This window comes from Mobula hypostoma, chromosome 9 (assembly GCF_963921235.1).
Source record: "Mobula hypostoma chromosome 9, sMobHyp1.1, whole genome shotgun sequence".
NCBI classification, from domain to species: domain Eukaryota; kingdom Metazoa; phylum Chordata; class Chondrichthyes; order Myliobatiformes; family Myliobatidae; genus Mobula; species Mobula hypostoma.
The window spans coordinates 17,124,502-17,136,781 of record NC_086105.1 but is presented as its reverse complement, the minus strand read 5'-3'; the positions used below and the strand labels follow the sequence as shown (position 1 = coordinate 17,136,781).

The following is a 12,280-nucleotide window of genomic DNA, read 5'->3' as shown; positions in this document are numbered from 1 at the left end:
TTAACATGCAATCCATAATATTATTACAACATAACATCATTTCTGATGATTTCTTCCTTATGTAATCCCAAGAGAGACCTAATTTAATTCTTTGGGAGTCTATGACGTCGCGTCAGATTGTGCTTCTGTTGTTTATGTGCTGGGAGATAAGAACTCTTCATTTACTCACGCCAAATTGAACGGCGATAGGCGCTTCTGTAAAAACTGAAACTAGGCGTCCTAAATCTAAACGAACACTCATTCGACAACTATAATAATCGTTGTTTGACAGACGTCAAGTTTTCATGATAAACTATAACAGCAACAGCCAACACTTATTACAGTACATGGTTAATTGGTCTATCAGAATACGCAATATTTACAAATTATTTCCTTGTGAAGAAATCCCTGCAGATTCTTTTAACACTACCTTCTTTCAAGTGATAATTCTTTATACCAGATTTTAGATCCGGTCGGTTTAACAGGAAAGCATTTCAATTGTTTATTTATTAGCGAGCTTGGTGTTTTGGTGGAATTTTTGCTATTACAAGGCCTATGAAATTCAAAGAACCTTTCTTCGAACCTTTCTTCAACTTGTCTTCAACGTTTAACCGATAAAGTTGCGCATTGCATTTGTGTTTTCCAATCACAACCCGGCATAGACTTGTTTGTAATGGTTATTTGTTTCCGGAAGAAACTAGATGCTGACCTTGCAACGAAATGTAGAACATTTCAAGATATTTTGCTATTAAGGTAACGATTTCTGCATAAAACAGTTCCTTCACGTGTAACATAAATATCATGACATGAAAATGATTTCAAAGGTTTATTCAGTTTTATAAAGCCACTATCTTCGACTTTCTGCCATACATGAATAAAAATGCATTACAAGTGACCATTAGCAAGGCAATGTTGATCGCTACACAAAAATTACTGTAAGTAATTACAATGATGTGTATAACATTATACACAATAAATACATCAGAAATAAATACTTCCTTGTTAAGTTAATAAAACATATTTTTTGGGGGAAACTAGTACTGTTTCCTTGCGTCTTGGTTTGCTTTCCTCAGTTATCAATCGGTGATTTCCCCTGGTGTCCGGGTTTCCATCCTGGTGTTGAACAGCGGCTCGTTATCTCCTGCAGGAGGATGAACAGCTCCCCGACAACCTTGGCCTCACTCGCTTTGCCGAGCTGGAATAAACGAACCAGAGTAAGAAATTAACATCAGTTGAATTAATTCAGTGCAGGAAAACTAGGAAATCCTCTACACGAAACATAGCGCCGAAAAGATGGTTACAGAAAGTCACATGAATACCGAATGCTGAACTCTACTGAGATCAATTCTTTTTCTCACTCTTGATTGTATCACATTGTTGAAACATAATCGAATTTGTACAGGTGATTCCCGAGTACCTCACTACGAGCACAACAGTTTTATGTCTGGAATCTGATCTGCACAATGTGCATGAATTCTTAGTAAATTACCTTCTCCACTTTCTGTTTCAGTCGTTCGATGTTTTTGTTGGCTTTCGTTTTATCTTCAGTATCCTGAAAAGAACACAACCAATTCAATCACAAGAACTCGTTTCAGCGCCTGTTCCAGTCAGCAGTACTTTCGTATAGTTCCTCTCCCTTCTACTACTGAGCCCGAATTTGAGCTGTCTGCCCACCAGCAGAGTCATAACACTGTGTACTTAATTACTCGTTTGAAATGCAGGCGGTATCAAGTCTACGTTATCTTGAATTGGTTCAATCAGAATAGGAAACACTTACGCAGTCAGACATGTGCCGTTTCATGAGAACGGCGAGAAACTCTTTAACGTCGCTTAGATGCGAATATTTGGCGTGCAAATGGTCAGACTGGAGAACGGTTCCAAGATAGAAGTCAATCACCTCTTTGAGAACGTAGCAACTACCAGATTTCTGCAAAGCAAACCATAGATCTTACAGGTATTCTCCAAAAAGAAACGCTACTGTGAATTGATCACGTGTGTTCGGTGAGATTAAAGAGCATCGCACCAATACAGTGTCATACCTCCAGTCCTCGAAATAGGTCCTTTCCCACTAGTCTCGTCTCCGTATCCTCGTCGTGCTTTTGAGCCTGTGAAATGATGGATATGGATTAGAGATGTTGTTAAAAAGCTTGAAACAACATTAATTTGAATGCAGAATGTAAGGCAAATTCCTTTACTTACATCTTTAGACAGGGCATGAAACTTATGTCTCATTTGTCGTAGTAAATGTTCTTCTACGTGACAAACCGCACTCGATCTCCTGGATTTCAGACTCGGGGCGCTGCTCCCCAGGACTGCAAAGCAACCAAGTACCAACACAGCTACAGACGCGAGGGAGTACATTCTGAAAACAAGCTATCTGACAGATCTAGCTCACTTGCAAGTCAAAACTATCTTAACTTCGCTGCACCTTAATCAAGATTGAGATAAGGCTGATAACCAAACGTGAAAAAGATGTGTTGAGCTAGCCCGCTATCTGCTTTTCTGAACAGACTGCCGGTGTGCAATGTTTATATATCTATCAAAGGTAGTACTGAAATTTCCCTCAATGATCTGATGACGTGTGGAGTTTATTCGATAAATTTCCGCTTTCTAGCAGGTAATTCGGATCTGCCGATTGTGCAAATTCAAACGTTCTAGTAAGATCAGCATTTCGAGCTAAAAAAAACTATTTTATGACCATTAATGGTAGTTTTCCTAATTAGACACCTCACCGTGACCAACTTCCTCCAACCTCACCCCAAAAAAATGCTCGAACATTTATTGTCAATAGCTAAGGTGACCTAATCAGCTGACTCCAGTCAAGTTAGAGGGTGAACGGACGGATTTTGTTTTGTGTCCTTTGGGCAGGCTTATTTCAAAGACACAGAGAATTTTTTTTTTCTTTGGGAATATAAGATCAATAGGTCTACGTTTCAATTGTGCACAAACATGTTATGCCCAGAGATAAAAAGAAATTCAATGTCATCTGATATAACTAACTGGTAAGAGAATGGCCAACTGAATCATTAAACGAGTTAAAAGGGCTAATTTAATAATATTGTAAACCAATATGAAATGCAAGTTACCCTCACCACCAGCTGAAATGCAGCCTTAGTACTGCATACAGTTCTGGTTGCCAGACTACAGATTTATTAGGATGATAGCAAGATCAGACATATTTACGAATTGAGAGATTGGACAGGTAGGTATTGTTTCATTTTGAAAAGAGGATGCTAAGTGGAGATTTAATCAAGATATCCAGGTCTCCTTATAAGTTCACAGAAAATTGGAAGGACCTGTTACCTCTAACTGAGGAGTGAAGGTCAGATGACATCCTTAAACTGATTGGCAAAAGAAGTAGGCTGTTGATGGTTTGGAAATCAGTGTCTGAAAAGGTGGTGGAGGCAGAAGCTCTCATCACACTTAAGGAGCACCTGGAAGTGTACCTGAAGAGTTTTGACCTGCAGGGGTACAAACCTAATGCTGGAAGTTAGGATAAGTTAGATCTGTTACTTAGCTGGCACAGACACAGCAGGCAAAATGGTTCTTTCTGTGTTTTAATTTTCTATGATTCAGTAATTCATGCAAAAATAAATATCTATCTCCTTTTCCCTTAGACAGATTCCAAAATCTGTCACATTTAATGGCTTTCAGCAAGATCATCACTAATGCATCAGAGGATTTCTAGCTATTGGTATGCCCAATTTTAAAATCTTGAAACAGGTAATCTATTCCAAAGTCTATAACAGAAAGAAAATATCAGGAAGTTCAAATGATCAAAGTCCAAGTGTGGCGACTACCCAAACAAATCAGCGCCGCTGTTAGAGATGAAATAAGGTGATTTATTCTGTATGACAAACTCCATGATCCAATCCAATACCAATGTTCAAAAAGTCAAAGAAATGTATTTGATCCTTTATTAGTAACTAGTAAAACATACAATCTTGAAGTATAGAAACTTATGAAACTCAAATCAACGAAATGCAATGTACTTAAGTGGACTTAAGCAAAGTTAAATAGAGGTAAACTATTTCAAATGAAATTAAGCGGTCAATAAAATATATCACACCTGGTGGTCCCCAGCTCTAAAACTAACCAGAATAAAGCATGAATAGGCAACTTATTCTCTTTGCTTTTACCATGCTCTCACCCACATGGGTAGCTACCATAATAAACACTGCACACAGAATACAATGCAGATCAATACCAGATGCATGGCTCCTACACAAAGTAAATTTATTATCAAAGTATATACCTGTCTCCATATACTACCTTGAGATTCATTTTCTTGCAGGCATTTACAGGAACATAAAGGAATACAATAGCATTCATGAAAAGCTATAAATAACAAATACTGACAAACAATAGATGCGCAAAAGAAGAAAATTTAATGCAAATAATAAAGCAGCAGAAAAATAATACTGAGAATGAGTTGTAGAGTTGCAGAGTTAGAGCAGCTTCTGTTAAAAAAAATGTTGTACCTTCAATGACTTATGGAATTCCAGGCTCATTATTGCCCAAAATGGAGTAGGGACATTCAGGATAACACCTTGAATCTTTTGGGAAGCAGTTTGAATTCAGAGAGAAGTGGCAGAAAGAGCACACCACTTTGCTAAACTTCCCACTCCATCAAATACTTCCTGCCCTCCATGAAGCACGGATTGTGTATCCAACATTGGCTTTGCCAGTGACCTCAGAGCTCACTGAGTTGGAGTAGAAGCAACTAATCCTACAATTCAAGAATGCTCAAGAAGATGATCCAGTGTGACACAAACTACCGGGGGAGTATTTAAGAAAAGCAAGCAACCCTGTGACTCTTCAACCAGATTGAAGTATCATCACTTAAACCATGTAAAGTAACGAAAAATATCATTGACTCACAGTACAAAGAAAAAAAGATTTTAAAATGTAAAAATAAAAGCAATTTTTAATATTTATTCACTTCTCAAAGTCCAACCCTATGCCTGCACCATGGAGAGGTGGAAAGGGTTAAGCCCAGCCAACAGGGCTCTGGTGAAGCTGTATAATCCACTTCCCTGTACAGAGAATGCAATAGATTGCAGAAACATCGCTGAACTCCAAACATACCTCTCAGAGGACGATGGAGACAGATGGTCAGAGATAGCCGAGACCAAGGGTCCAAGTAAGTAAGTAAGTAATATTTATGTTGTTTTTAACTCTATATAAACTCAGATTGAATGAAATTTCACACTTGAAAAATTAGGTGTTCCATACCATAAGACCATTAGATATAGGAACTGAATTAGGCCATTTGGCCCATCGAGTCTGCTCCACTATTTCATCATGGCTGATCTAATTTTCCTCTCAACCTCCTACTTTCACCCTGTATTCTTTCATGCCCTGACTGATCAAGAATCTGTCAACCTCTACTTTAAATATCCATAAACACTTTGCCTTCACAGCTGCCTGTGGCAAAGAATTCCACAGATTCACCACTCTCTGGCTGAAGAAATTCCTTCTCATCTCCATTTTATAAGGATGACCCTCTATTCTGGGACTATGTCCTCTGGTCTTAGACTGTCCCACTATAGGAAACATGGTCTCCACATCCACTCTATCAATCACCCCTCATTCTTCTGAATTCTAGTGAATACAGGCCCAGAGCCATCAAAAGCTCTTTATATAATAAGCCTTTCAATGCTGGAAGCATTTTCATGAAACTCCTTTGAACCCTCTCCAGTTTCAGCATATCCTTTCTAAGATAAGACAGATAGATAGATACTTTATTAATCCCAAAGCAAATTACAGAGTCACAGTAGCATTACAAATGCACAGATATACAAATATTAGATGATAAGTAAGAAAAAATAAAAATAAACTACCTCACACAGACTAACAGAAGGGTGTCATCACTTCTCCAGGCTACAGGTTGACTCATTATAGAGTCTAATGGCCAAGGGTAAGAGTAACCTCATATAGTGCTCTTTGGAATAGCGCAGTTGTTTTAATCTATTACTAAATGTGCTTCTTTGTTCAGCCAAGGTGGCATGCACAGGGTGAGAAACATCGCCCAGAATTGCCAGGATTTTCCGTAGAGTATTTGTTGTACCACAGCCTTTAGTGTGTCCAATTTGACTCCTATAACAGAGTCAGCCTTTTGAATCAGTTTATTGAGCCTGTTGGCATCACCCGTGTTGATGCCATTGTCCCAGCACACCACCACATAGAAAATTGTACTGATGACAACAAACCGGTAGAACACATGAAGGAGAGGCCTGCATACTCCAAAGGACCTCAGCTTCCTCTGGAAGTAGAGGCGACTCTGGCCCTTCTTGTTGGTGCTCCACTCAAGTCTGTCACCCAGGTGCACCCCCAGGTACTTGTCGGTCCTCACCACACCCGTGGCCTAAAACTGCTCATGTTACCACAGTTTGTGTGAATAACTACTATTGATCACACTTAAAAACTAACTGAAGACTAAACACCAGAGTGGCATAGTAGTGAGGCAGTTAGCGTAACGTTTTACAGCGCCAGTGACCCAATTTCATTTCCTGCTGCTGCCGGAGCGTTATCCCCATGGGTTTCCTTTGAGTGCTCCAGTTTCCTCCCCATTCCAAAGCTATATGAGTTAGTAAACAATGGGCATGCTATGTAGGTGCCGGAAGCTGGGCAACACTTGTGGGCTGCCCCAGTGTATCCTCGGACTGTTGGTCGTTGACACAAACAAGATATTTCACTGTATGACTAATAAAGCTAATCTTTATCTAATAGTTTATACACCAGTTTCATTTATCCTGCACATCTAGTGAATAATTAATAGCCAGGTGTGGCAACTTCATCCTATACATGGATTTCAACCCTCACTTTGAAATACTGATACTGCGCATTTCCATAACCTGAAATAAACACTGAGGACTCTGCATTGATTTTACTTGACTTTAACCACAAATACTGTAAAACATCCATTTGAAATGTAAAACACAAAAGTAAAGCCAGTCTTAGTTCGATTGCAGTTTAGAGAAGGATGGAGGAACAATGTGCTGGATGGACAAGTTCTGAGTTCCATGAAAATCTGAATGTTATCCCTAAATATCACCAAGGTGCTGAATATTGGTAGCTTGGGTTGAGGCATCTGATGTTACAGTGTTCACTGAGCTTGGCAATTAGCTTTCAGATGTTTCATCACCAGTTGCAGTTGCCGGTGATTCTCTCTGGGAGTGCTCGCATTTATATAGGCTCCTGTATGCATTTGCTTGCCTTGCTCCTGATTGGCTACCCCTTGCGTTGACCTTTGAATTCCTTTGGCTCGCGTTTCTACAAACTCCTAAGAGCCACTGAGGATGTTACCTCGACTGTGCTGAAACATCTGCAAGCTAATTGGCAAGCTTGGCGAACACCACAACATCAAATATCACCATGATACAAATTTCACAGCACAGATTTATCAATGATAACAAATTATGTAACTTGACTCTGGTTGCTCTTGGTAAATTTTTCTACTGAAGTGGTTTCCCATTGCCTTCTTCTGGGTGGCATCTTTACAAGATGGCTGACCCCAGCCATTATCAATACTCTTCAGAGATTGTCTGCTTGGCGTCAGTGGTTGCATAACCAGGACTTGTGATCTGCACCAACTGCTCCTACGACCACCCACCACCTGCTCCCATGGCTTCACGTGACCCTAATCGGGAGGCCAAGCAGGTGCTAGACCTTGCCCAAAGGTGACCTGCAGGCTAGCGGAGAAAGGAGTACCTTACACCTTCTTTGGTAGAGATGCATCTCCATCCTACCACCCAAATGTTTCAATGTAAGTGATAAATAAATCTGAATCCAAATCCGGTATGATACCTGACCTGATACCGTGAAATCTTATGTCTTGAATATAAAAGCCATCCACTTTATTGCACATTCACTTCAAAGTATGGAACCAGTTTCAACCTGGAAGTTGAAAAATAATGTGACTTTTTTAAGGTTTAAAATAGATGCTCAACCTACAGTACTACTGCCAAAATGTTGCAAAGTGTTCTGTCACGTGCTGAGCCTTGAAGCAAAGTGTCTGATCTCAGGTTCTGTGGCAATCGTGTTAACGGAAATTGACAATTCTGTATACAGCAAATAAATGAGGGCAAGTAATTGTTAACGCCTAAGATTAATTTTTCAGTCATTGGGCATAATAGAGCAAAAATAATTTACTTTTAATTAAAGGGAAGAATTCTTAATATGTATGCTTTGTTTATTCTCACATCGGCTTTCCCAGAAGATTGACCACCAGTATTTTCATCAAAAACCTTAATTACCACATGGGCTACACTGCCACAAGCATTTCAGTAGTTTTAGAGATAGATGTGATAGACACAGAAAGGAGAACAGGCTTCAGCAAGGCATCAGTCTGCAGTTACAATGTTTCCATTAAAGCTGACAGTCCAGTGAAGGACCACATAAGCATTTTATATTGTTTATTTTTAATTCATCTACATTCAAAAACAATTATACACAACTGCTTAAAAATTCCAAAATATATATATACTGTACCTTTAAACATTAGAAATCAATTAAATTCATTAAGGCAGTCACAGCATGAGATTTAGCTAAGTGGCAATGCACAACAGAGAATGATAAATATTGAATACCTTATTTTTCAGTCTTACTTTGTTTTAAATCATAGCTTTTCAATGGTAATCAGAACTATAAGCAGCACATCTGTTGTGCTCCACATTTAGTGCCCTTCTGATGATAAAGGATGAGTAACATCGAAATGCATTTTTGCATCAGCTTGATTAAAACCCGCTGTTATGATTAAAGTACTTAAAGGTCTCATTTTGATCAATTTTATTATTATCTTCTAGGGAACAAAACAAGAATTTTTACAAGCAAAACACAAACCCTTAGGTCCAAACAACCTAACCTGTTCCTGGCAGCTTTGAGTGAATGTTACCATAGAAACGAAGATGGAGTGAAGACAAAACCACTTATAATAAATCAGTTGGATTCAATTACCTTGATAGGTGAGAGAGCACAAGTCCAGGTATTTTTAGCGTTTTTAAGGGGTACAGGGGTTTTTTATAGAATATGACGAATAAACAGGAATAGGATACTAAGATGGTCAAAGATGGGAGGGTGAAGTGTAGGTTTGTGTGTGTGTGTGTGTGTGTGTGTGTGATTGGGTGAAGGGATTTAGAATGTATGTCTAGTGCACATTCTGGAGCAGAGGCTGGCGGTAATGCACCATTAAGCTGGATGACAACTGCCGTAAAACAAGATACAGACAGACAGACAATTACCTTGATTCTATGAAAAGGAAGTTATTTCCAACGGGGGTCAGGGAAAAGCCAATTCATGGATGTTAATTTACTTTAGTTAATTGGATATGAACTCTTTCAGCTTATGTTCCACGCAAGACAACATTATAAACCCCATTCAAAGTACTGTCCTAGCATCTGAAAAATGTAGGCGAGAACTTGAATTGTCAAGGCACAGAGGACTATGGACCAAGTGTTGGTAAATGGGTTTAATATTAGATAGGTGCTTGAAGGTCAGACTAGACATGGTTGGGGGGGCAGGATGAAGTGCTTTTTGCTGTGCTGTATGATTAATGACTGAGCTAATCAGATGGATAAATAGCAGTTGCATATTCCATGTATCAGCATTAAGTGTGCTTGACTGAAAAATGAGTGAACAGAACATAGCACTGATAATTAAGAATTTGAACAACAAGAGACTCACAGAAATATAATGCTCTATTGCTGAGTAATTTTAGTTTTTAAAGAACATTTGTGATCCATAGGAACTTATCATAGATTTTCATTCAAGATGATAAACATCCATTTATTCTTCTTCCACACGTGCTCATCCAGGTTTTCCCCATTATTATCTAAATGATCTAAATGATCTAAATGATAATTCTATGGTCCCAGTTTAGAAGTTATGGAAACATCTTCTCTACAGCTGTACTATCAAACATCCTTCATAATTTTGAAGACTGTCACTTCTGTTAGTTTGCCTTTCAGACCTGTTCTTTTAGAGAGAAAGTATCAAATGTGTTATTTATATTAATAATACTTAACTTTTAAAATACACTCACACCTTCACTTAATTCACTTTCTATTGAGCTAGAGCTGAAATTGATTTATTCCAATGAAAACAACTGACTACGTCACTGTTCCCTCTATGCTACGTGGGTACGCTGCTGTGCAGTAACTGAAGCGCTCCTGCACACATTGCCTTCGTTGCTGACAATATAGACAATATACAATTTTGAAATTATGCTAATATATTTTTGAAATCTATGTTAATAAAATTGTGAAATACTTTGTAATTTATGTATTAGTGAATATAATCCATAATTTTACTAAATTATAAATGTACCACAATCTTTACTTGGAAAGATTGTAGAGCTTCAATGTATTTACATTGCCAGTGTTTCAATTTACATCACTGTTACAAATTCTGATGATGAATACTGAATGGAAGTTGGTAGCTTATTGTTAATAAACCTGCTGAACGCCGATGCCATCTAGTCGAAACATTTTATTTTTTCCATTGTGTCTTTCAGTTGTTTTGACTGTCTGACATTGTTTACTTGTGTTGTGAGTTGTAGTTAGTGGTGGTTTGATGTGAAAAATTCTATATTCTGATCTCTTGACATCATCGGAAAATTTCAAGCTTCTGGAGCTGACTGCAAACATGGATTCAGTGTTATGAATTCAGTCAAATGAAAATTCAGAAACAGACTAAAAGAGGGACATTTTGATAATCTAATGAGGATAGAGACATATCTTTTACCTGGATGCAAAGTTAATCTGGACAGTATTTATAGACAATGGATTTGTGATAAAGCCAGACAAGGGTAAGTTTATGAAATTTTAAAGATTTTTTTGTTGTACTATATTTCATTTTACCCTTCAATTGATAAAGAGTATGTGGTTTTTCAATTTCCATTTTAACTATTCATAGTATGCATATTACAAAAACATTTAAAGTGCTGCACAATTTTCAGTCTGAGGAAAAATTTACTGCTCAGAACAATGGTCCATGCAGCTATAAAAAAAAGAGGGAAAGCTGGATTCTGTGCATAGTCCTTTGATGAGTTTTCATCTTTTGCTGGTTACATTAATAATCTGTCAACTAGCAGCTAAAAAATCTTGTTTGTTTGGGGGTTGGAGGAGGTTGCTTAATGAAAAGTGATAATTGGGCACCATGCTATTAGTTTGCTCAATAGCTTTAACTTTGTATTTGATTCTAATTGCTACATTTTATTATTCTGAACAGATTCTAAAACACATGCGTTTGATAATTTAACAGTCAGGCACTGGTTGCACACAACTTTTATGTGGAACAGTAAACACAGGGTTAAAATATTCACTTCACAGGAGGTATAATCTGTTGCTTGATGTGCACTGGGACCTTTCACGTGGGGAGGGGGTGCTGTTGGTCATGGCAAGAAATCAGATGAACTTGAGGTACCAATCAACCATCAAATAATTATTACAAAAGTACCAATTTTGATTTTATTTTTCTGCAACTATGGTCTAATGAATTCTCTTCCTTCACCTATCTTCATTTATTACTCAGTGTCAATATAGATGCATATTAATTAATCTATTGTGATATTTATGATCAGGTTCTTTTGTTGTTGAGCGAGTTGGGGAAACAAAAGTAATGAAAGGGATACCAGGATGCCACAGTGTGCAATGCCATCTCTATCTGAATCACCTCAGCTTCTCTCCCGTTTCCCCAGGTCATATTAAAACAATAACTTATGTAGAAGCCTTTGGAATTTCTATAAAATTAAGTCTATTTGATGACATTGATCATCAAATGATTGGTGAAACGAATTAGACACACACAAAATGCTGGAAGAACTCAGCAGGCCAGGCAGCATCTCTGGAAAAGAAAATAATCGATGTTTCAGGTAGAGACGTTTCAGCCGGACCCTTCCATAGATGCTGCCTGGCCTGCTGAGTTCCTCCAGCATTTTAAGTATGTTGTTTGGATTTCCAGTATCTGCAGATTATCTCCAGTTAGTGAAACGAATTACGTAGTTTTGGAAAATATTTAATATCAATTATTGCTCACATCTAGCAACTTTACATTAGCTTACAAAGATTGGTTGTCATAGATTGAAAACGTGCTCTTAACGAATTTTTTTTTGTTTTAGTTTAATTGCATGTTTAGGCAAAGGTGCGGTAGAAACTAACACACAATAATTTACAGAACATGTCAGCTTTTGCCGAAACTAGCCAAAATTATACTGAAATTTAGGACAAATTCTGCAATAAAGTTGCCACTAGATACTAATTCACTTACCAGAAACTTCCTGCATAAAAAGTATAAATGTGTA

General features: G+C 37.9%; 1 protein-coding gene across 1 annotated transcript; it reads right to left on the bottom strand.

Annotated features, from left to right (window-relative positions):
* Positions 1 to 903: 903 nt before the first annotated feature.
* On the bottom strand, positions 904 to 2,564 carry LOC134352324 (interleukin-22-like). The gene is made up of 5 exons (XM_063059624.1): positions 2,179 to 2,564; positions 2,019 to 2,084; positions 1,757 to 1,906; positions 1,469 to 1,531; positions 904 to 1,174 (listed from the first exon to the last, which is right to left on the bottom strand). The coding sequence occupies exons 1-5, from the start codon at positions 2,338 to 2,340 to the stop codon at positions 1,049 to 1,051; spliced, it is 567 nt and encodes a 188-aa protein (XP_062915694.1). The 5' UTR covers positions 2,341 to 2,564; the 3' UTR covers positions 904 to 1,048.
* Positions 2,565 to 12,280: the final 9,716 nt, after the last annotated feature.